Source organism: Aegilops tauschii, chromosome 2 (assembly GCF_002575655.3).
Source record: "Aegilops tauschii subsp. strangulata cultivar AL8/78 chromosome 2, Aet v6.0, whole genome shotgun sequence".
NCBI classification, from domain to species: Eukaryota; Viridiplantae; Streptophyta; class Magnoliopsida; order Poales; family Poaceae; genus Aegilops; species Aegilops tauschii.
The window spans coordinates 494,450,526-494,475,944 of NC_053036.3; the positions used below are offsets into that span (position 1 = coordinate 494,450,526).

The 25,419-nt window shown below is 43.8% G+C and overlaps 2 protein-coding genes across 16 annotated transcripts; one reads left to right on the forward strand and one right to left on the reverse strand.

Moving 5' to 3' along the window:
• Window positions 1-17,481: 17,481 nt before the first annotated feature.
• Window positions 17,482-20,923, reverse strand: LOC109753528 (uncharacterized). Of its 15 annotated transcripts, none has more exons than XR_012203162.1 (6): window positions 20,593-20,878; window positions 20,286-20,360; window positions 20,140-20,209; window positions 19,235-19,459; window positions 18,966-18,991; window positions 17,482-17,984 (listed from the first exon to the last, which is right to left on the reverse strand). XR_012203162.1 is itself a non-coding variant. In XM_020312429.4 (6 exons), the coding sequence occupies exons 1-6, from the start codon at window positions 20,690-20,692 to the stop codon at window positions 17,747-17,749; spliced, it is 684 nt and encodes a 227-aa protein (XP_020168018.1). In that variant the 5' UTR covers window positions 20,693-20,886; the 3' UTR covers window positions 17,482-17,746. The 15 variants fall into 15 exon arrangements, 12 of the variants coding, with proteins under 12 accessions (XP_020168018.1, XP_020168024.1, XP_020168019.1 ...); XR_012203161.1 differs by having other exon boundaries at window positions 20,286-20,370; window positions 20,593-20,861; XM_020312429.4 differs by having other exon boundaries at window positions 20,140-20,159; window positions 20,593-20,886.
• A 300-nt stretch (window positions 20,924-21,223) lies between these two features.
• On the forward strand, window positions 21,224-23,839 carry LOC109753530 (uncharacterized). Its single transcript, XM_045233212.1, has 4 exons — window positions 21,224-21,527; window positions 21,764-21,924; window positions 22,021-22,935; window positions 23,097-23,839. Exons 1-4 carry the CDS (start codon window positions 21,239-21,241, stop codon window positions 23,616-23,618), a joined length of 1,887 nt encoding a protein of 628 aa, XP_045089147.1. The 5' UTR covers window positions 21,224-21,238; the 3' UTR covers window positions 23,619-23,839.
• The last annotated feature ends 1,580 nt before the right edge of the window (window positions 23,840-25,419 follow it).

Below are 25,419 nucleotides of genomic sequence, written 5' to 3' on the forward strand. Positions count from 1 at the left end.
ATTTGTGTTCTATCCTCTACAGCATTCACTTATAGCTATGTCTTCTCGTTTGAATCTTTTGAACTAAGTGAATGTGATCGGACCCTAACCTCTTCTATGCTTCTTCCTCAAATTCTATCTATCCAAATCACATGCAGTCTATTGAAACCGTCGAATGTCTTCTCTGCGTCCTTGTCAGCAGAAGATACAGAGACAAACATTGAATCTGTTTTAAATGCTCAATCCTTATTGCCTGAAACCCGGAGAAGCCGGAACGACCACCCGACACTCCAGGCGTGCGTGGGAACATGGAACAACTTCCAATGTGTTGCATGTTCTCACGTGTCCCTCAGATGTGAACTGCTAGGGGCACCTGCGTAATTGCGTTGTGCTGTCACTCTCCTTATAAATACACATCACATCGCGGTCAAAATCTTTCTTCCACCTCTCCACCTCGACAAACCCTAGCACCACCACTAGCTCTAGACGACGCCGGCGACTAAGTGCTTAGCTGTCGCGACCTCACCGACGCCGTCCTCACGCCGGCCGCGGACCTCGTCTTCTCCGCCGCCGCCGTAGGTGTCCTCCGTCGCCAAGTTAGGGCACGGAAGATCGAACTGCTCGGCCTCCTCTCTACTCCGTCTAGCAGTTCTTCGTGTGGTAATTAAAACTCACTTTTACTGCCTTTTTGATCCGATAGATTCATCTTTCTTCACCAAAAGTGGTTTCTATCCCCACAAATTTGGATCTACCCTGTTCTCCATCTCATAACATGCCTAGTATATTCACTTATGCTTCACACATAGTTAGATTCCTCACTTGTACCTATTCTTGGATTCGTACAAATCTGGAACCATCTCTCAATATATAAGTGAATGTCTTCGCACTATGAGGTCAATGTCTTCAAACTGATTTATCTTCAAAATCTTCTGAGAATGCATATGACCTCTTCCCCTTCCCTCGCATCTCTAATGCTGTCACAGGTACATGTCCGTGGGAGAATCCCTTGGTTCTCATAGTCTGCATTCATTTGCAGAATTCTTACAGCATCACATGAACTCTCCCGAAGCTAGTTCTTGTCTGACCAGCAGATGGAAGACTTTGACAGCTTTGAAGCCATTCAATCTGAACTTCATGGCCACAGAAAAATCTGCAAGGAAGGGCGGCAGGCAGCGCCGTGGGGGCACATCAAGGGATTTGCCACCAGATCTATATGAGATGTACAAGACTAATCCAGAAGAGTATTACAATCAGCGCAAAACTCGAATCCAGTGGATTCGAAGATATTGGGCCGAGCAATGGTTCAAATACCGGTTCGTGAGCCAGGAGTATGCTGAGAAGAATGCCATCAAGTGTCCTTGGGGTGATATTCTCTTTCAAAATCTTCAACCCAAGAACAGAGTTGAAGCTATTGCTCAGGGTTTCTACCCCTGTATGGTCCGTGGACCACAGCCTGCCAATGCCGACCCATCATCATTGCTATGGTGTCGTGACGATAATCTTTTCAAGCGCAACTTTCAGACTGCAAAGGCATCGGCCAAAGAGAACAAGAAATCGCTGGGATTAGACTTCAACCCCGGTCCTTCTGCTCCTCGGGCTGATGGCACACACGATGCTGAACCCAATATCATCGGGCCCTTCTACAACCTTGAAGGTCTCATCACGCATATTACCGTTCAGGGGGCAGCCGTGGATCACTCTGCAGATGACGCTGATTCTGATGAAGCGCCTGCTCTGCCAAAACCACAGAAGCAGAAGAAACCCAAGGCTTCAAAGCCCTCCACTGCACCAAGAGCTTCGCGTGCGAAGCCTCTGGCCACTGCTCCTCCTGCACCAAGTGTGCATTCTGAAGATCTTTCTCGCATCTCCAAGACTGAGAAGAAGAAGAAGCCCATGCAGATTACTGGTCAAGCACTGACCCCAGCTGCCGTTCTGAGGAATGAGAACGAAGCCATTGATCTGTCAAGTGATGATGACCTTGGCGATGATGCTCTCGAGCTGCTGATAAAGAGCAAGCAAGAGGCGGAAATCTTCAACGATCTTCCCCTTTTCGATGTGGACATCCTGAACAAGTTCATTGATGAGTGGTTTGACAGCCCAAACCTCAGTTTTGATGATCTTCAGCTCCCAATTGGCCTCAGCGTCTCCCTCCACGGAGCCATTGCTCCTGAGCTGGCTCTAGCTCAGAGAATTGTTGAACTTAAGAACAAAATTGACTATGAAAAAGCCCAGTTCAAGAAGCATATGGCCAAGCTCAGTGTGACTAATGTCCAAAACTTCAAGCAAATGATGCATGAGCTCAAGGAGGCGTTTCACAAGAAACGTGACGAAGCTAAAGGTTCACGAGAGCGCATGAAACTCCTTGCTGCCAAATGTGTTCAAGTTTACAATGAAGCCGAGAAGCGCAAGGCACTTGGGCGTCCTGGCATCGACCCCAAGATGCTGCCAAGAAGAAGAAGCCTGTTGTGGCCCCAGCTGAAGCATCCAGGCAGGAAGAACCTCGCATTGTCTTCCCCGCCAGTATGACAGGCGTGAAGCCAAAGGTCCCCACAGTAGCTTCAGAGCTCAAGAAAATAAGGACAGCTGAAGCCGAAGCTAGAAAGCGCAAGTCCAAGAACACCACTGACGATGCTCCACCAACCAAGAAAAGAAAGACAAAGAAGAAAGATCGGGCTGCTCCCACGGAGCCCCTTGTCGTCAAGCTAATCTATGTTGCTCATCATGCGTCCACACATCAAGAGCGTCGTTTGATAGTTCACGAGCCTGCTACCACAGAGGCTCCTGAAGCTCAAGAAGATCCAGCTATTGACCACACCGCAGTTGAAGACATTGGTCCCCAAGACAATGTAGATGATGATGAAGTCCTTCCTCAGATCGAGCACCAAATGGTATCATCGCCTGTTCTCACGAACAGTGAACTCATCAGCATTGGTCGTCCTCTGACACCAATTGCTCAGGATGATTCATGGGCTGATCACCCTCAAGACTCCCCCCGTGAAGAAGAATCACCAAGTACTCCCCCAACTCAAGTCACCCCTCCGGTGCTTGATGATGACGACTTTGAGGCCCAGCCAACTCCCTCTCCACAAGTGTCGCCCGCATTTCGTAGGCTTCATAAAGGAGCAAGGCCCCAAGTCACTCTTTCGAGTGTTCCAGAAGGAGAAGAGCACCACCACTCAGTATCACGCCAAGTGTTTCCTGAAGCCACTCCAACTGTGAACATCTTAGAGTCTGAAGCCAAAGCTGCTAAAGACATTCCGGCTGCATCGGCCGATGAACAAGAAGAACCCCGTCAATAAGAAGAACGTGTTGCTACACCCCCGTCCAACCAAGAAGTTGTTCTCGAGGAGAACGTGTCCGACCCTCCAGCTACTCAAGTGGAGGTTGATAACATTGATGCGGCCACCAACACCAATACTGAAGCCAATGACGTTGTCATGGCTGAAGCAAATGTGGCGCCTGAAGTCAATGTGGCGCCTGAAGTTAATGAGCCTGAAGCTTCTAATGCACCTGAAGTCAATATTGCACCTGAAGCCATTATACCACTTGCAGCTCACGTCAATGTCGATGCTCCTGTACCGCCTCCAAGGCCACACACTATCGAGATGGCTTTTGACCACGGCCAACCTGTCATGGTTCGTTGGCCCATTCTGGTTCCTCCTCCTGCTCCCGACCACAATTCGACTATCATGTGGAGCACAGGCCTCAGGTCCAGAAGCCAAAACCAAGGCTGCCAAGGTTTCCAGGTACTGCAACTTCACCATGATCTTTCAATGTGAATGGCTTCATTGCACACAACACCTTCTTTGACAGCGACAAGAACCCATACTCGAAGCCAAGAATTTCATCTGATCGGTTCTGGAGCTATCAGCAACGCAGTTATTACTCTTGTGTTCTTTATGATCAAGGGCGCATCTTTCCCCATATGCGTCTAGACTGCGAAGCTATTGCTGGCTTGCCCTGCCTAGAAGAAGCCCTTGATTGCTTCCGAAATGCTGGTCTGCTACAATTTGTGACTAATAAAGAGCACTGGAACGAAGAGCTTCTGCTGCAATTCTATGCCACCCTCCACATTCGCGGCTACAACAGGGATCCGAAGACATGGATCCTTGAGTGGATGACAGGCAATGTACATCACGAAGCCAAAGCTCTTGATATTATTGAGCTCACTGGTCTGCCCACTCCAAGTGAACTATATGAACCTGGTTGTCAGCTTCACCGCAATGCTTTGGAGAGCATCTGCCAGAAGCCTGAGCCCAACATGAGCCAAATGCTGAGCATGATGAAGCCACTGCCACGCGACGTTGAATATCCAATGGAATTCTTTGTTGAAGACCTAGAGTATCTGCCCCACACTATTTATCATATTACCAGGCGAACTCTATGGCCTATCAAGGGACATTCTCCTGCAGCAAAGCTTGAAGGAGTAATGAAGACATTGGTTTTCTATATCTTCAATGGCATCAGCTTCAATGCTCAAGACTTCTTCATCAGGCAATTGGCTGCATCTGGCTCTGATCTCTTTGGTCTGAAGTTCTACGCTCCATGGGTTATGCGCCTTATCAAGCTTCACTCTGCTGTCAACTATCAGCCGTCTGCGCGCAACCATCTGATATTCTTGCCAGAGGTTGATCTGTCTGTCGAAGCCATATACCCAGAACCTGCCAAGTAGCCCATTTATCTTCACAATGCTGATCACCAAAGCTTCACTCAACCCATTGAAGGAGTTCTGGCTGCCACTCGTGTTTATCCTTTGGCTGGCAATACACGTGCACCTCATCGTGCCCATACTGAAGCCACTGAAAGCACAATTGCTCAAAGGCCTCGAAAGCGTTCTCGTGTTCTCAATGACCGAGAGCTTCTCGTTGCCTTGCATCAAAAGCAAGATAAGCATCACGACTGGCTAAAGCGTCAGATGCAAAGCCTCTTGGTGGATGTCAACCGCATTCGCAACCTTGCCACCAAGAATGCATTTGTCACTCACGAAACCTGTCAGAGATCGTGGAAGAGTCTGACATTGCTCAGTGCAAAAGCTGATCTTCAAACCGACGGCTTCACATAGAGGTTCAAATTTGATTCCACTCCTCCCAGGAATGTTGTCTTGCGTCGGACTCCCTCACTCAAAGATTCTGAGTACTCCTCCTCTGCAGGAACTGTCAACGCAAGAGTCACCGATGATGAAGATGATGCTACTTCGCCAACCACAACGTCGCCGTGCATCGACACTGCACCAAGTTCTTCTGCACCACCGAACCTCAACGACGACCCTGCTGCTTCACCTACTCCTCATGGGAACGAGTAGAGGCTCTATGTCTTCAAACCTTTTGGTCCTTACTGACAAAAGGGGGAGAAGCATATGAGTTGATAGTCTTCAAGCGGGTCCATATGGGTGGTTGCTATACTTTTGCCAAGTGCTTACAACTCTCGCTTTTGATACTTCTGGTTCTTTGAGTTGTAACACTTAAACTTGATGGTCGTCTGCTACTTTTTCTGCTATCCTGTGATGCAATGATAAATTCCGCATGTGCGATGATAAATCCCGCACAAAGTCCTATTGCAGACGTCCATTTATCATTATGCATGTCATTATCTTCGTTATATCTTTTCATGCATGAATGAATTGTCTTCATAAGTTGAAGAGGATCTCCATAAGTACAACCTATCATGTGCATTTGCATTCCAAAAGAAAATTACTTATATGCACATCTTCAGGGGGAGCCTTTCACTACTTACGAAGACAATATCTTACTTTACAATTTCACACACTTTTATCCCCGTTGAAAACTTCAACCAGTTTGTCATCGATCACCAAAAAGGGGGAGATTGTAAGTGCATCTAGTGCCACCCCTAGTTGGTTTTGAAGTATTGACGACAAACCTGGTTGAGGGACTAATGTGTTTGTGAGAATTGCAGGATAACACAGGTAGTAGTCCCTCATTAATACGGTTTACCTACCGGAGATGACCCCTAAAAATGTATGAAGACATTGAAGACAATGGTGGTATGTGAAGACAATCACATCGAAGCTTATGACTCGAGAAGACATTCACGTGAAGACTATGGAGTGCGAAGACATAGTTGTTTCGTAGTTTCCTTTTCTTCTTTGTTGAGTCATAGGAACCACCGTACTGTTAAGTGGGGTCCAAGTGAACAAAGTCAGAGTGACTGAAGTGATGCTCAACCAAATCCTATGTCTTCGATTGTAGACAATAAGAGCAAATCTTATCCAGAGCTGGACGAGTCAGCTTTACTTGTAGCCCAAGTCAAGCTGCCACGTGTGTTTGAAATCTGACCGTTGGAACACGTGTCAATTCCTTAGTGACCCAGGGTCATTTCGAACAAATCACGTCGGGTTGCCTATGGCTATAAATAGCCCACCCCTACGCCATAAATTGGTGGCTGCTTAGAGTTAGTGCACGGCTTTTGTCGTTTGAGAGCAACCCACCTCCGAAGCTTTTGAGAGAGAGAAATCTTTGCGAGGACAAAGCCCAAAACACCCAGAGCCAAAGAGTGTTAGGCATCACTAAAGTCTTTCTGTCCGCGTGACCTGAAGACTTGTTACACTTGAGGACTGTGAATCCTCCAGCCGGTTAGGCGTCGCGTTCTGAGCATCCAAGAGTCATTGTGGATTGCCGGTGAACGAAGTCTGTGAAGGTTTGTAAGTCTACCTTGAAGACTTACCAGAGTGATTGGGCGAGGACTGGGTGTCCTTAGCTCAAGGGGAATAAGGTTAAGACGCGGTCTTCTGAGTTGAATCTCAGCCTCCTTAACCAGACGTACAGTTGTCACAGCAACTGGAACTGGTCCAACAAATCCTTGTCCTCACCAAGCGACTGGTTCTATCTTCTCCCTCTCTTTACTTCCAGTTTGTCTTCGTGAAGTCATTGCCTGCTTGCGTTACCTGTTTGACTTCACTGTGTGACTACTATTGTTGTTTGGCTTCATACTATCTTCCATCCTGATCATTACTACCTAGCTGCCATTAGTCTTCGTGCTTTCACTTCATTAATACTTGACTATGGCTTGCCTAGTGTAGTCTACCTTCCGCTGCATGTTAATAGGTTCTTTTCTATTGTTTGTCTTCGAAACTTCCATGTTTTGAAGACTTTCATAAAAATCGCCTATTCACCCCCCCCCTCTAGTCGATAACTAGCACTTTCAATGATACGCTCTATCACACATAAGCCTCCTTATATCTTCCTCAAAACAGCCACCATACCTACCTATTATGGCATTTGCATAGCCATTCCGAGATATGTTGCCATGGAACTAACTACCGTTCCGTTTATTATGACACGCTCCATAATTGTCATATTCCTTTGCATGATCATGTAGTTGACATCGTATTTGTGGCAAAGCCACTTTCATAATTCTTTCATACATGTCGCTCTTGATTCATTGCATATCCCGGTACACCGCCGGAGGCATTCACATAGATTCATATTTTGTTCTAAGTATCTAGTTGTAATTCTTGAGTTGTAAGTAAATAGAAGTGTGATGATTTTCATTATTAGAGCATTGTCCCATGTGAGGAAAGGATGATGGAGACTATGATTCCCCCACAAGTCGGGATGAGACTTCGGACGAAAAATAAAAAATAAAAAAGAGGCCAAAGAAGCCCAAATAAAAAAGAGGCCAAAGAAGCCCTAATGAAAAAAGAGAAAAAAAATGAGAGAAAAAGAGAGAAGGGACAATGTTATTATCCTTTTTCCACACTTGTGCTTCAAAATAGCACCATGGTCTTCATGATAGAGAGTTTCTTTTTTTTTCACTTTCATATACTAGTGGGAATCTTTCATTATAGAACTTGGCTTGTATATTACAATGATGGGCTTCCTCAAAATGCCCTAGGTCTTCGTGAGCAAGCAAGTTGGATGCACACCCACTTAGTTTCTTTTGATGAGCTTTCATATATTTATAGCTCTAGTGCATCCGTTGCATGGCAATATCTACTCCTCGCATTGACATCAATTGATGGGCATCTCCATAGCCCATTGATTAGCCGCGTCAATGTGATACTTTCTCCTTTTTTGTCTTCTCACATAACCCATATCGTCATACTCTATTCCACCCATAGTGCTATGTCCATGGCTTGCGCTCATGTATTGCGTGAGGGTTGAAAAGGCTGAAGCGCGTTAAAAAGTATGAACCAATTGCTCGGCTTGTCATCGGGGTTGTGCATGATGGGAGCATTTTGTGTGACGAAAATGAAGCATGGACAAACTATATGATTTTGTAGGGATAAGCTTTCTTTGGCTATGTTATTTTGATAAGACATAATTGCTTGGTTGGCATGCTTGAAGTATTACTATTTGTATGTCAATATTAAACTTTTGTCTAGAATCTTTTGGATCTAAATATTCTTGCCACAATAAAGAAGATTACATTGATAAATTATGTTAGGTAGCATTCCACATCAAAAATTCTGTTTTTATCATTTACCTACTCGAGGACAAGCAGGAATTAAGCTTGGGGATGCTGATACGTCTCCAACGTATCTATAATTTTTTATTGTTCCATGCTATTATATTATCCATCTAGGATGTTTTATATGCATTTATATGCTATTTTATATGATTTTTGGGACTAACCTATTAACCTAGAGCCCAGTGCCAGTTTCTGTTTTTTTCCTTGTTTTTGAGTATCGCAGAAAAGGAAAACCAAACGGAGTCCAATTGACCTGAAATTTCACGGAGATTATTTTTGGACCAGAAGAAGCCCACGGAGTATCGGAGATGGGCCAGAAGAGTATCAAGGCACCCACGAGGGTGGGGGCGCGCCCTACCCCCTGGGCGCGCCCCTACCTCGCGGCCGCCTCGGGGACCCCCCGGACTTGTTCCCGACGCCAACACCTCTTATATATACCCAAACTTCCAGAACATAACCTAGATCGGGAGTTCCGCCGCCGCAAGCCTCTATAGCCACCAAAAACCAATTGGGACCCCGTTCCGGCACCCTGCCGGAGGGGGGATCCATCACCGGTGGCCATCTTCATCATCCCGGCGCTCTCCATGACGAGGAGAGAGTAGTTCACCCTCGGGGCTGAGGGTATGTACCAATAGCTATGTGTTTGATCTCTCTCTCTCTCTCGTGTTCTTGATTTGGCACAATCTTGATGTATCGCGAGCTTTGCTATTATGGTTGGATCTTATGGTGTTTCTCCCCCTCTACTCTCTTGTAATGGATTGAGTTTTCCCTTTGAAGTTATCTTATTGGATTGAGTCTTTAAGGATTTGAGAACACTTGATGTATGTCTTGCATGTGCTTATCTATGGTGACAATGGGATATTCACGTGATCTACTTGATGTATGTTTCGGTGATCAACTTGCGGGTTCAGTGACCTTGTGAACTTATGCATAGGGGTTGGCACACGTTTTCGTCTTGACTCTCCCGTAGAAACTTTGGGGCACTCTTTGAAGTTCTATGTGTTGGTGGAATAGATGAATCTGAGATTGTGTGATGCATATCGTATAATCATACCCACGGATACTTGAGGTGACATTGGAGTATCTAGGTGACATTAGGGTTTTGGTTGATTTGTGTCTTAAGGTGTTATTCTAGTACGAACTCTATGATAGATCGAACGGAAAGAATAGCTTCATGTTATTTTACTTCGGACTCTTGAATAGATCGATCAGAAAGGATAACTTTGAGGTGGTTTCGTACCCTACAATAATCTCTTCGTTTGTTCTCCGCTATTAGTGACTTTGGAGTGACTCTTTGTTGCATGTTGAGGGATAGTTATATGATCTAGTTATGTTATTATTGTTGAGAGACTTGCACTAGTGAAAGTAAGAACCCTAGGCCTTGTTTCCTAGCATTGCAATACCGTTTACACTCACTTTTATCATTAGTTACCTTGCTGTTTTTATATTTTCATATTACAAATACCCATATCTACCATCCATATTGCACTTGTATCACCATCTCTTCGCCGAACTAGTGCACCTATACAATTTACCATTGTATTGGGTGTGTTGGGGACACAAGAGACTCTTTGTTATTTGGTTGCAGGGTTGTTTGAGAGAGACCATCTTCATCCTACGCTGCCACGGATTGATAAACCTTAGGTCATCCACTTGAGGGAAATTTGCTACTGTCCTACAAACCTCTGCACTTGGAGGCCCAACAACGTCTACAAGAAGAAGGTTGCATAGTAGACATCAGCAGCCATGGCGGACGACGACGACCAGAGAGAGTTGGAGCTGCTCCGGTGGGCTAGGAGGGCGGGGAAGAGAGCGGTGAGCTGCAGAAGAGCGCCGCCAAGCTATATATATCCGTGGGAGGGCTCGGGAGCGCTCGAGAAGGATCGACCGACCGGACAATGGAGGAGCAGGGGAGGTTTGTGTCACAGGCGAGCTCGATGCGATTCAATGGCGGCGAGACAGGATGGGGCAGCGGCATAGGACAAAGCAAGAGATCACGAGGGAGCTCCAGGACACGAAGAAGGCTCAAGAGGATGAGGTATGTGGGAGGACAGGGGGCTCCACTTGCCAGAGTGTGCCGGTGTGCATGTCAGCCACGCAATCGCCGTGTGAACTGCCGCACGTGGTGCACTCGGGTCGGCAAAATCATGTCCATCGTGTAGTCTCTCCAAGCTAGGTTACACCTAAGGTGATTGCTCGAAGAAACACATTGTGGTTAGATGGGAATGGTCCTCTAAAGTTTGCTGTATCCAACTGTTGCGTGAAACTGTGATCAACAGGGATGGATAAGTGATAGAACAAGATGTCTCAGAGGTTTAGGGTAGGAAGGACAAGAAACCTGTGAAGTTTGGAGGGATTTGGACCAAGACTTAATACAGTTGCTTTACAACTGCATAATCTGGTCCAGAATCAAGATCATGAAGTATCACTCATATAGATGATTGGATTAAGCTGACATTTGGTGTAGATGATTAATTTGGTCGTATAAATATACTGTAAAATTTTCATACCATTTGGATACACCAAAATGGTACTTCCTTCACAGTGGTCCTCTCTGGACAGAATTTTAGAAAAATTCTAGAGAAATAATGGATGAACGAAATGATCCCAAATTTGGTGGAGAGAGTTTATATGGGTAGGAGCATGTCCTATTAAATTTTCAGCAATAATGAAGCAATATAAAATATAGTTGCTTCACACTCTGAAAATCTGATCTAGAAACCAAGATTTGAAGGTGTGATCACAGAGATAGTTTAATGGAGCTGAACATTGGTGAAGATTCATGATTAGGGCACATGAAGGAGCTTGCCAAATTTCAACTCATTTGGATACTCCTAGCTGGTACTTCCTTCAACGAGGCTTCCATCTGACATAAACTTTAGAAATTTTCTGAGGAAGATTCACTAGGCAAATGAAGTTTAATTTTGTCATGTGGCAATTATTTTGATAATAGAGAATGCCCAAAAAGTCTGGGAGCAATCAAGAAAAGATATGTGACACTTCCTTCACAAAAAGCCACACTGGACAGAATGAAAGAATGAATATTGATGAATTGTTTTTTGGGCTAGGAAAGGAAAGTTTGGACATATTTGGGGCATATATGATCCAAACAATTTATGAGAATTATTTGAGAATTTTAGGAAAGACAGAAACATAGGTTGCTTCACAACCTAGGGCAAACAGGGCTATTCCTTTAATAGAAAAAGGAATATTCCCAAGTAAAAGAATATTGGGATTGGTCCAAGATGGGAAATGACACGATCTTGGGATGGTTTTGAGTATGACAAGCCACTTTGGAGCATGAGAAGAGATTATCTTCCCAGGTTTCAGGACCACAGATCCACAGAAAAGCAATTCAGATAAAAAATCCAAAGAAAAACAAAAGAAAAAGAAAGGGCCAAAATCCAGGGTGTCACATCCATGGGCACCTCGCCATCGTGGATCGCGATGTGCAGGAGGGTACGAGCAAAAATTGAGTGGGGAGAGGGGGCTTTGAGGATGTGGCCGTCGCTCGGGAGCTTCTCTCCCGCAGGGAGCTCGGGCATGGAGGCTTGACGATCTACTCTGCGTCGTCGTCCAAACCGACGACGGGGTGGCTCGCGCGACCTAGCGGGGACGCCCGCGTGACGACCTCCGGCGGCCTTGAGCGCAGGTAATGGCGGCGGCCTTGGACGCGGGTCATGGCGGCTGCCTCGAGCGCAGGAAGACGGGGGCGGCCTCGAGCGCGGGGAGAAGTACAAGCACGATGGCGGCTTGAGCAAGTCCATTCTCCGGTGAATTTCGTCTACATCGTGCATGAAGCCTCCTCCCGGCGCCATCCTCTTCTCGTGGGTGTCACCGCTGCGGCATTGTCAGCATGACCGACTCCGGCTATCTACCTAGCTACTACCTGCTCGTATGCTTGTAACTTCGCAAACATAGGTCCTCCCCCTGGAGTGAATTGCAGGAAACCACCACTTTGAAGACTAGGTTTGCAGAAAACACTATGTTACATTTTTTCGACAAAAAACACCATGTCTTGCGCAATCTTTTTGCAAAAAACACTAATCGACGGATTTGGCTCGATTGAGCATGTTTATGACAGACTGGGCCCGCTACTCAGGCTGACGTGGCACCGCATAAGTAACAGCAACGTTGGCTAACGTTATCATCATGTGTGGCCCTGTGGGGTCCACCTATCATCGAAAGAAAAAAGGAAAAACAATCTGGTGCTCATCAACCTCCTGTCGTTGCACCAATTCGTCCAGATTCGTTGCTGCTCGCTGTGTCTGCTCACCACGTCCACCGTGCGTCACGCCGCTGTTGCTCGTTGCATCTGCCGCGGGCTGCACCTCACTGCTGCTCGGTGCGTCCGCCGCGGGCTGCGCCTTGCTGTTGCTCGTCGCGTCCGCCGCTGACATGCCTCGCTGGTCGTTGCATTCGCCCCGCGCCGCGCCCGCTAGTGCCACACCTCACTACTCGCTGCGCCCACTGCCTGTTGCTCGCCGCCCCTGCTGCTCACTGCCGCTGCTCGCCTTGTGTGCTACTGCTGTTGCTCGAGCCATCATGGCCTCATCCCGCCCCTGGGCGAGGTAGATGCGACCGCCCGCCCCGCCCCGGCCGAGGTAGAGAAGCCCCGACTTGGCACCGTCGACCTGTGTGCTGCACGCCAGATGCTCGATGAAATGCTAAAGAGGGGAGTGTTGCACTGACAAACGGGGCCATGTGGAGCAAAACGATTCAATTTAATAGTGTGAAAATTTTGTGCCACATCGGCCTGACTGGTGGGCCCTATCTGTCATAATCTCACTTAACGGAGGCAGATCCGCCGATGAGTGGTTTTTGTAAAACAATTACTCAAGACGTGGTGGTTTCTGCAAAGGAATATAACGTAGTGTTTTCTGCAAACCTAGCCTTCAAAGTGGTGATTTTCTGCAAATTACTCCCACCCTACCTTTTTGATTTCCCGTTTGTTCGCTATTTTCCTACTGAATGTTTTTAGTTTCCCGCCCCGGTGTGGAAATGGTTGCTTCCATGGTAAATTTTATTGTGAAAATGGCTATTCTACGCATTATCTTTCATATGTATGCACATTCACGAAAAAATTGTAGCTGAAAAGTGTGTTTTGTGTGATCTGCCATTTCATACTGATGTTAATGTATTTATAATTCCACTTCTTATCAATTTGCCATGCTACTGAATAAATACATGGCAACTATCCTACTGTTCGGCGCTGAAAATTACCATATGTTCTGATATGTCATATGATACGGCAGTTAATGCATTTACATTTGTCCTCTCATCATTTTGCCATGCTACTTAATAAATAGATGGCAACCAGCCCTATGTGTGGAACTGTAAGAACTTGCCTTGTTTGCCATGTTTCCCGAACCACAACACATCATTCTTTTTCCATATTTCTGAATAAATACATGGCAGATCCCTCTCTGTAAAAGCCTGAAATTTGCCATGTTTCATGTTTGTCATGTATGTTAACAGGTAACAAGGAATTGGTACGCTACTGTACCAAATGCTTGGCAAGTTCATCAACTCCATAACCCATCAATTGCCCCGGCTGAAACTGATTTTTTTTACATGTTTGCCATCTTCATGCCAACCACAACCCATCATTCTGTAATGGTACTAAATATATATACATGGCAACTCCCCCATGTCCAATAAGCCTAATTTTTCCCTGTTGGTTTCATAGCAGATGGCAACTCCCCCATGTGTATTTACATTTTCCTACTTAACATTTTGCCATGCTACTCAATAACTACATGGCAAATATCCTAATGTTGAGCGATGAAATTTTGCCATGTGTTGTGATATGCCATATGATAAGGTACTTAATGCATTCACATTTTTCCTCTCATCATTTTTGCAATGCTACCAAATAAATACAACAGCAATTTACTTGATCATTTGTTTTGTGTTATTTTCACATACACGACAATTTTATTACGCACAAGATGGCATTTTTGGTAAAAACACCATGACAAATTGAACATGGCAATTTCAATGTTACTATTGTGGCAAATTTAATCCATAGAACATGGCATCCTTTTTTCATGTACCATGCCATTATTACTCCATGTGCCATGGCATTTTGACTATGCATTTGCCATGGCAATTTGTTTGATCATTTTGTTTGTGTTATTTCACATACATGGGAATTTTATTACGCAAAAGATGGCAATTTTGGTGAAACTACCAGGGCAAAATGGAACATGCATTTGCCATGGCAACATTTGATCAATTTTTTATTACTTCACATTCTTGGCAAATTTCTTTCATGGTTAAATTGATAAAAAAACACGGCAAATTTTGAATATGAATTTTGTCATGGCAATTTTCTTGATAATTTTTTTGTGTTATTTTCACATACACGGCAATTTTATTACACACAAGATTGCGTTTTTGGTAAAAACACCATGACAAAATTGAATGTACATTTTCCATGGCAATGCTTTATCATTTTTTGTATTGTTTCACATTTCATTGCAAATTTTCTTCATAAAGCATGGCGAATTTGGTAAAGAAAACCACAACATTTTTTTAATATGCATTGCCAACGACGATTTTTTGCCATGGCAAATTATGCGCTACTGTAGATTTTTTCACATATGGTAGTTATTGCTTTGATTTTGCATAGGATTTTTATACATGTTTGCCATGGATAATGGTAAGTATTCCTATGGGCTTCATAACATGGAAAATTCATTTTTGTTGACATGGCAAATTCGCTTATGTTCACTTGGCACACTCATAACATTTTTCCTTCTTTAGGCTTTTTGTTTTGTACCACGACAAATTCATAAATGAGCACATGGCAAATTCATATATGAGCACATGGCAAATTTGTTTTATGGATCATGGCAATTTTTAGCACACATATAGTTGCCATCACTTTTATCAAAAAGTTTCAAGCAGAATTATTATTCAATTATTTTTTGTAGTGACACAAAATCAAGCCAACGATGACTTTTTCCATAGCAAATTGTGCGCTCCTTTTAGGTTTTTCACACATGGCAATTATTGCCTCGATTTTTTCATAGGATTTTTATACATGTTTGCAATGGATAATGGTAAATATTTCTATGGGCTTCATAACATGGCAAATTCAATTTTTTTCACATGACAAATTCGTTTATGGTCACATGGCACATTCATAACATTTTTTCTTTCTTTATGCTTTTGTTTCGTAGCACGGCAAATTCATATATGAGCACACAACAAATTCATATGTGAGCACATGGCAATTTTTCTTTTTGTTTCCAAAACACCTACATATTTAGAGATCGTAAGATTTAGAGATTGTTTTTAGATCATTTTGCCATGATTTAGATATTGTTTTACCATAACAATGAACTATGTTCATAACAAGTTTTTTTTAAAGTTGCCATGGCACAAATTTTTCTGAATTTGCCATCGGCTAAAGATAAAAAATAAAAAATTGCCATGTCACACATTTTTCTATATTGCCATGAATCAGAGTTTGCTTAATTTCTTAGGCCATGGCAAACTCAACCGCTCGACCATGGCATATTTATTTTCAAAGACATGGCAATTTAATTTTATACCCATGGCAACTTATTGTGAGTCCCGCGACAATTTAGTTTCTTAATTGACAATGACAAATTTTTTTTTTCTTACTATCATGGCAAATTTATTTTTAAAGACATGTCAATTTTGATTTTCGTACCCATGGCTACTTTAGTTTTTCATGCACCCATGGCAAATTTATTTTCATAACCATGGCAATTTATTTTCTTCATGGGAAAATTTAGCTTTTACAGTACAATCGTCATTTGCAATATGAGCAATTTATTTGCCATTTTTTTGTGTACATATTTTCTTGATATAAGTAGTTTTCTATAGACTTGCCTTTGACCTACAAAGTTTTCATTCATGTTTTTGGAGTATAGCATGGTGATTTTCTAGATTCTGTGGTTTCTTTGTTTTTTTTGTCAGAAAATAGGGTTTTTTAAATGATAATTAGTGGCGCTATTGGTTGGGCCAGGTAGCCCAGCCGAAAAAAGCTTAGCTGGTTCGGGCTAGGAGGTTCCCCATCCGTGCGGACAGAGGGATCGCTGGTACCGAACGTTTTCGTTCGGAAGGAGGGATCGCTTGCACCGAACGTGTTTCGTTCGGAAGGAGGGATCGCTTGCACCGAATGAAGCGTTCGGGCGAAGTGCTCAGCCTCCACACGGGTGACAGATATCAGCGCTAAAAAAAGAGCTCTTGTAGTAAATTAAAAAAAAAGACCTCCCGTAGTTCTTTTCCAGATCCAGATGTTATTCTTACTAGCTGGATGCCCGTACGTTGTCACGGATAAAAAAACCACATTATGATAAAAAAATTGAATTAAAAAATGCGTGTCAGATATGATAGGACTGGTTTCAATTCCTGGACAGATTGATTCTCTCCCTCTTATTTCTTCCTAGGCAATCATCGTATGTCTTTAAAAACTCCCCCCTTGCATCACTTTATTCTCCTCACCCTTCCTTTCCCTTTACCTTTTTTCACAGTGCTGTGTGGGCAAACCCTATTCAAAATCTTGTATTTCATTTATTATGTCATCGATTCAAAAAATTATTTGATCTCCTTTTTGAATGGAAACTTATGAAGTACGTCTCACAACTAACTGAAAAGAAACATGAACTCCGATAAGTATAGAAACAAAGAACAAAATCATATTTTCTCGAAAAAAATAGACCCTCTCAAACAACATATACTACTCCCAAACCAAAAGAAAAAGAGACCTACAAGAGAGGTATGTTTAATGCAAAGCATCTAATGTTTAGGTCACTCTCATAAAAGGTTATTTCTGTATCGATCAAATGACCGGGAGAAGCATCTTGAGTTCAAGCAGTTCCCTCTGAAGGGGTAGGTTGAGTTAAAGGCTATCCTCTTCCTTCTCAAGAGGAACTCCTGACCTCTTTGAGAATATAAAAAAGCTTAACAAACCAAGCTCTATGTGCCCTATATCTTGACCATGGACAAATACAAACTTTTGCAAAAAAAAAACTGAAAATTCAAAGCCAGGAAGTCAGCAATAGTTAGTTTAAACTCGTACAGCCCAAAAAGCAATAGTTAGTTTAAGCTTTTACAGCCCAAAAAGCATATGATTTGATCGCCTCTAAGTTTCAACATTACCTTGAGGCTTAGAAATGCTTTCTGATTTTGTAGAATTACAGATAAAAGCTCCAAGCATGACTGAAAATTGAGAGTGATGTGATGAGTTAGGACTGATAGTAACATTTAGTAGGACAACCAACACGAAAACTACGACGACGTACTACCATCACATGAAATATGTAAATGTGTGTGCATTATTTAGGTTCTCAACATCTATCTCTCATGCACTTCTGGTTTCTTTTCTCCTATCCAAGCATCTCACTGCCAATCTAACAAAAAAATAGCAGCTTCCCATGGAGATGGGGCCTCGGTCAGCGACGCGACGGGAGCAGACATCAGCCTTCAGGAAGTACTCGTCAAGCTTGATATCGCCGATGACCACCTTGATTGATGACAGTAGCCCGTGAGAAGACATCACACTCCGACTCACCGCAGAAGTAATTCTGCACACATGAAGACTTAAAAAAGAAAAGAATCAATGTATTAAAAAAATTAAAAGCTACACATATAAAAGTGTAAAAAGGCATAAGTGGGGACAAGATTGTGGAATAGCTCTGATGAATGCACACAAGACTATGCAGCACTTTGATTATCAGAGAAGATTACATGCTCGTAAATCATAATGTACCCTTCACAAGCATATCGAATCCTAAGAAAAATAAAAATTATTATCAGCACAAGACACATACAAGATGTCTAGAAAGCAAATAGCAATGGTCATTTTGGCAGGAATCAAAATATGACACATTATTCAGAAAAAGAATTATAAGTTCAATGTGCAGGCAACCTGATACTAATTTATACACGCACAGTTATCATGTGCACAACAGGCGCCATTTGAAAACAGAGTACTCCCCCGTCCCAAAATAAGTATAAAATTGTACTAAATGAAAGACACGGAGGGAGTAATCATTATCGGTATACATACACAGTTCTTGGACAAACCGAAACCTACATGCAGCTGCAATCATGCATCAAACCTGCCCGTACAAAATAAATCTTTTGAATGTTGAAATTTTACGGTTTGGTAGCCATCTGCAATCATGCATCAATTCTCACAATCATATCATGATTGAAATTTTTCCAATTTGGTAGTTTGCAAATTAATATAACAAGCAACAATTTGAGAGTTGGGAGACATTACTAATATGATTCACTTTGTACAATGTAGTTTCACCATGATCGAAAATTTCCCAATTTGGTAGTCTGCACATCAACATTACAAGCAACAATTTTCCACTTTTTACAAAGCAGTTCATGTAGAAGATGGCAGAGAAGATGTGGGTTTGACACTACTGATCATCTGCAGATTTTGAATGATACCTTTTAGACCTTGTGATTAAAAAAAGATGTTGAACTATTGGCAAAGATTCAAAATCAATCAAGGATTATTTAATCAGCACCATGATTATACAACAAAGTGATGAAATTTTGAGTACCTCCCAATATGTGTTTGCTTCGTCCCCTGCAAAAATCCAAGCAGAGAAGATATCATAATATGAACAATGAAAATTGAATCAGTAATAAGTGTACACAATCTATTATTGGTCAGTGCTTTTTTGCCATATACAGATTGCCTAATATGCCAATTGTAGAAAATCTCTGTCCAGACATGAGGCCTGATGGGATCCCACGTGATAACTAACAAGAATGGAATGGTCAAAAGCAGAAAATTATGGGATTAAGGTAGTAGAATAGAAGACCAAACCTGAGGCTGTAGCCTGTAGCGGACGGAGACTCCTCGCACACCTGCGTCGCCACGCTGTCCGTCGCTGATCAACGGCGTGTCAGCCCCGTCGGCGCCTGCCTGAGCGAAGGCAAGAAGAGACCGACGGGAGAGCGTAGCAGCATGGAGAAGCCCTTGTGGAGGATCGGCTTCGCACCACCAGTCGCCACCGCCTCCCTCGACAAGGTTTAACAACGCACCTAAAAACTTAAAAAGGAAGACATTAAACTCGGGACTTTTTTTTGTCAAAGGTTCAGTTAGATTATTAGTTCATGCAAATTTAATGGGGAAAGAAAAGGATTGAACAAAAGAAAGAAGCATTTCCATCACCACATAGAGTATCAAATGAACCCTTGCTGCAACACGGAGACTGATCAATGTTTGACATCTTACCTTTTCATCTACTTGTATGTAATCTTGTGTGCACTTATAGTTAGGACATGGTATGCAAAAGACAGTGATGGAGCAAACGAACATAGCATCACAGTAGACTAACAGAGTAATCAAATCAACCATACTACCAGTTCACGAAGGATGACCATGCTTAACTTCTGATAGAGAGCGACATGCTTCAGGATAATCTGAACTAACTTTGTAACATTATCTATCAACATAATCACATACATAGAGGACCAGATGAGCTGATTCTCAGTTTGCAGGAATAATGTTGATCACATGTCATTTATAGGACAAAGATATTTGAGTAATGCCACCATTTTGCATATAACAAATTAATAATACCTATTCTTGTTTCGTAATTTGAGGCGTCGAATGTTTTAGGACAGACATATACCCCAAAAGGAAATATGATATTGCTCTGTAGTTAAGTCTGACAAGCAATAATTTAGGAACACGTGACTAAAGCAGAGAAAAGACCATGCTCTTACATGTTGAAGCAGCCGTGGCACTTGACAAGTTGACATCATGCAGAGAAGGAACACAAAGACAACACATAATCTGGGGCTGTGAGAAAAATCAATTGAACGAAAAGGCATGTTTCACCCACATCCTATGTGGTCTGATGCGCACGTACCATGAGGAATGAGTTGAGCTTCTCTGGACCCGCCGACGGCTTGAGGAGGTCGATGTCGTTCTGCCACACCTGTTCCTATTCCCAACTAAAAACAGACAAATTAAATCACGCGGCAAATAGCGGCGAAGCTTAGCATCATGCGGCAACCGGCTACGCAGCAAACCCCTCCAGCTCCCCTCTTACTATGCCCAGAGCATATATGAACGCGAGGAGCACGTAGCCCGCTGGCGCGAGGCTCGCGGTGCGGGGGGCGACGGAGACTACTGGAGACCAACAATGGGGGCCGATGTGGTGGAGCTAGCGTTACCTCGACCGTCGGTTGTCGTTGCCGTCGACGCGCCGCCCTCCTCGCGTCGCCGTCGCTCGTCGTTGCCGTCGTCGCTCCCTCCCCGCGTTGCTGTCCTCATGGACTCCGTGAGATGTCAAGGGCGCGGATCCACCACTCCAATCTAGCTTGGCTGCAGTGCGCTGCCGGTCGAGGTCGCTGTAGGCGGGAGGAGGTCGGCCGCTGAGATTCCTCTCTGGAGAGACATGGAATTGAGACCGAGAGATTTGGGGGAAGGGAGTGGGAGGTGGGATACGGGGACGTGGGGACGTGGGTTGTTTTACCTTTTTTCTTTTTTCTTTTTTTCGTGGGCAGATGGGTGGGAAGGCGGTCCGATTTTTCAGGTGGGAAGCCAAGTTTACACGTATGAGGGGAGGTTCGTACGAGGCGGGGGGTCGAACCAGGTCGAACCATCACGATGTTCGATTCCCCCTTTTAATATAATATAATATAATATATATATATAATATAATAGTAGAGATGTTCCCTCAAAAACAATGTATTCTTCTGTGACTGGGCCGAAGAAGAATGTCCCGAACGCCACTCACAGATCCAATAAGGTTCAGGCAACTGGGCCAAACCCCCTCAAAAGAAAAGAAAAAGAGGGTAAGTGGCCCAAACTGGTAGAATGTGCAGCATAAGGGGAACCCTAGCCGATCGGATCCATCCTCCGCGGCCGCAGGTTCCGACACCCCCTGCAGCAACACAACCCCGCAATCCCCTGCCCCGCCGCCGGTCCGAACCCCTGCCGTCCGCCGCCGGTCCGAACCCCTGCCGTCCGCCGCCGACCACCACCGCGATCGTTCGTTGCCACCACCTGCGCTGCCTGGGCTATTATGCCTGGCTGCGTTTTGGGCGAAATAATCTCGCTGGAGACAGAGGCGGGAGAAGAGTCGTCGATTTCGTTGTGCAATCGGGTAAGAGAGGAGGAGTTTGATTGCTGTTTGTGCGGCAAGCACAGTCCAAAAGGAGTAATTATTATTCGGAGTTTGTGTGTTGAGAAGTTGTAACCAGATACTCCTCCCTCTCCTAACAATCTCCTCCCTTTTGGAGGAGAGCCGGCCCAAATAAACAAAGGAGTGGGAGGAGTAGGAGGGGTTGCTCATCTATCTAATAAGTTGGCATCCCTGATTTGTTTTTCGCCGGCGATTAGTCTGCTTTGTTGCGCCGGCCCAAATGAACATAGCAGGAGCGGAGTATTCCAATAAGGCCAGCTCAGGCGTCCGCCATTGTCACAGATCCAATAAGGTCGATCCGATTAGCGCATATCTCCCGACATCATTAAGGCCAGTTGTTGGTCCGATCAGCCACAATGTAAGTTTTTCTTCTTTTGTACCTTATGTTTGTTCTTCACACAAGGTTCATCCCCAAAAGGCTGATTATTTGCTGTTCCAACTAAATGCAATTCAGAAAGCGACTATTGAAGACGCTGCTGACGATGGAGACGGGGACAGACTTAGCAAGCTCCCAAATGACCTTTTGCTCAACATTCTGGAGAGGGTGGACACACTCGATGCATTAAGGGCCTGCTTCCTCTCCAAGCAAATGCTGAAGCTCCCCACCTTGCTCTCGCAACTCTTCCTAAGCGCTGGTTCCATTCCAGGTCACCATGATTCAGCTCGTGTTTTCAGACCAAGTGAAGTACTCCGAACCAACCGTGCTGTGGCTCATGTAACGGATAACATATTGAGCACAAGGAGCCCGGAGATCACCATCAGCAAACTCAAAATCAAATTCGTCTTGACACAGCATGAGTCTCTCACCATTGGCAAATCTGTCGCGCGTGCGATAGCAACCCAGAAGTTTGGCGCAGCCGAGTTTGAGGTCACAACGGACAAGGCTTATAAGATCTGCTCTCCTGCTGATTTCCTCCACTTTGGGAAGCAGTTCAATGATTTTGTCGGTGCTTGTCCGGATGCATTTGCTGGCCTTACGCGCCTGTGGCTGCGCAATATGAGGTTTGGTGAATTCGACATCCCCAACATCCTCAGCACTTGCAAGCTCTTGGAGTCTTTGCGTTTAAGCCATTGCGACTCAGGGATCCATTCTGTGCTGCAAGTAGAACATGCTCAACTTGCTGAGCTCGAGATCGACCAGGGGAAATTTGAGAGAGTTGAGCTGATATGTCTACCAAAACTCCAACGTGTGAGATATAATAATTGGTGCTCTTATGAAGATCCCCTATATTTTGGTTTTGCACCACAGCTTTCGAAGCTCATCCTCACTAAAACTGCTGTCCGTTCGCAAAAGACCCTTGAGTTAAGTCAGCTCCTTGCTAATGTTTCTTCCATAAGCGATCTTCATCTGGATTTTAGAAGTGAAAAGGTACTCATTAGTCATTTGAATCATATCTGTCCATTCTCGCTCTATATATGATGGTTATATATGTAAATAACAATGGTAACTTAAGTTGGTCTTCTCTGCTAGTTGAGAATGTGATCTATATGAAACCTGCACTGAGTTTGTAAATTGTTTTTCTGTCCCAGATTTGGGTCCTGCCAGAATGCCCAAAACTGCTCACGCCTGTGCTCAGCAAACTACAGCATGTGAATCTGGACCATCTTCCTGAAGGCTGTGATTTAGCTTGGACAATGTTTATTCTTGAAGCTGCACCCTCCTTAAAAGAGCTGTGCATCACATTATGGGATCATTGGTGCATAATGACGACAGACAATGAGTTTCGGAAGAAATATGGTTTCTGTGAAAAGATCGACATGAAGTGGAAGCCATATGCCCCTGATTTCAAGCACAAGAATCTGGCTAAGCTCACCATCTATGGCTTCCAACCCGACGACAACCTTCTGCGATACATTAGGTCTGTCATGGAACATGCGGTTAATATGGCAGAGATATCTCTGCATGACAGGAAGGTGTGTGTGAGCTGTAGTGACTTGGATTCTGAGATCAAGGACAAGTTTTGTCCATCAAGATATCCACGAACTGCCGAGAAGAGGAAGCAGACAACCGAGGAGTTAGGTTCGCTTGCTATGATTCACTTCAGGTCCTAATTCAAAAAATGTTTTTCTTCGAAAATCACCTGTTCTATCATCTTTTAGTTGGAAGGAGTTCCTGAACCTCATAATTCTGTAGTTACCAAGTCTGTACTCCTGATTTCCTTAAGTTGAAGCGTGTGTACTATTGCCTAATTGAGGAAATATGTAGTAAGTTCGAACAACGTATTTGTGGCCACCTTTTTATTTGAAACCAAATGCTTGATGCATAGGAATAAGTTGATGTGTTCACTTAATCTTGATGCAGTCTAATACGTTAAAAATGTGATGGTACAGATGCCATATTCCGGGGGGGAAACATGCATGATTAGTTTTTCTTTCATCCTCAATCCCTGTATATGAAATTGTTGTTTGGCAAGGGGAGAGGGGGTTGACTTCATAATGTAAGTACTACTCAACTAAATAACCAGACCTTCACTGTACAAAAATGACAAAGCAAATAAATAGCAGTTCGGCACAAAGCATTACACAAGAATCGAAGTACTATCAGCTTTGATATTGTACATTATGAAGTATCAAACACTATCAGTTTAATTGTATCGGAAAATTAAGACCTGACACAGAACAGCTCTTTAGGTTCTTCGTCAAGCACTGGCACCTGTAGAATGAGACAAATAGAAACAAAAAGTTACATGTATGATGTATCTCAAGATTAAATTGTACAACTACATGTGTGGCAGTAGTCGGAGAGTTACATGAAAGTTTAATATCCATTAACCAGAAACCGACAAGGTTGAAACTGCTTTAGTTAAACCAAATCGATGAAAAAGAGCTCACCGGTCCATCAAGAACAAACTTGACCCTACAAAGTGCAATTTGTTCATCCTACCATGAACAACATACAGAAAAGTAAATGGAACATCTTTTCCTTTGAGATGCAAACATGGAATAACTGCAATTTATGCCAAAGCTGGGGAGCTCACAACAATCTTAGCATAAATCAGCCCAGATCAGAAATCGCTGCATATATTTGACAGCGCAAGCAATTTGTCAAAAAGCAGGAACGGAGTAGAGCAATCGATTTGCAACTTGAGAGATTGTATCTTATCCATAGAGGTACAAGAATCCCTTATAACAAAGACATGCAAATCCACGCTCCTCGTTTCCCTTGGGATCAACCCTGTGGCATTATGACCACGCGTATAGGAGGTTTTCTTCTTTTTATACCCGCGTGTATGATTCCTGTAGTCGCTCGTACTGGCACATTGCCATCGATGGCAACGCCAACGAGTCCTGCACCAGTCACTTTGTTCCAGCCGAGTTGTACCAGGCACTGGTTACTCATAGGTACATTTGTGTGAGATTGATTAAGTGCTTCTACTTAAGTTTGGGGCAATCGTGCCTTCATGATGAATTGATGGTGAGCCCAGTTTCTAGTTAATGCATGTTTAGGCACCAGTAACGTCTTCTTATACCGTAGTAGTAGTAATCGGTACTAAGGGGGTGTTTGTTTCCTGGGACTTTTTTGTGTAGGGACTAGAAAAAGCCCCTCTTAGAGACTTTTTTACCAAACGGGAGGGACTTTTTAGGGACTAAACTAGGCATTTGGGACTAAATGAAGAAGACTCTCAAGGAGAGTCTTTTTGGGACTTTTTGGGACTTTTCCAATAATGCCCCTCCATGCACCCATTGGCCCGCCACCCCATGGTATTGTTTGATTGTTATTTTTCTATATACTAGGGGCAACATGGTCATTTAATAACCTCTAGGAAGGGACTAGGGACTTTTTAGTCTCTGGAAACAAACAGGGAGAGACTTTTTAGGGACTAGGGACTTTTTAGTTGGGACTAGAAAAAGT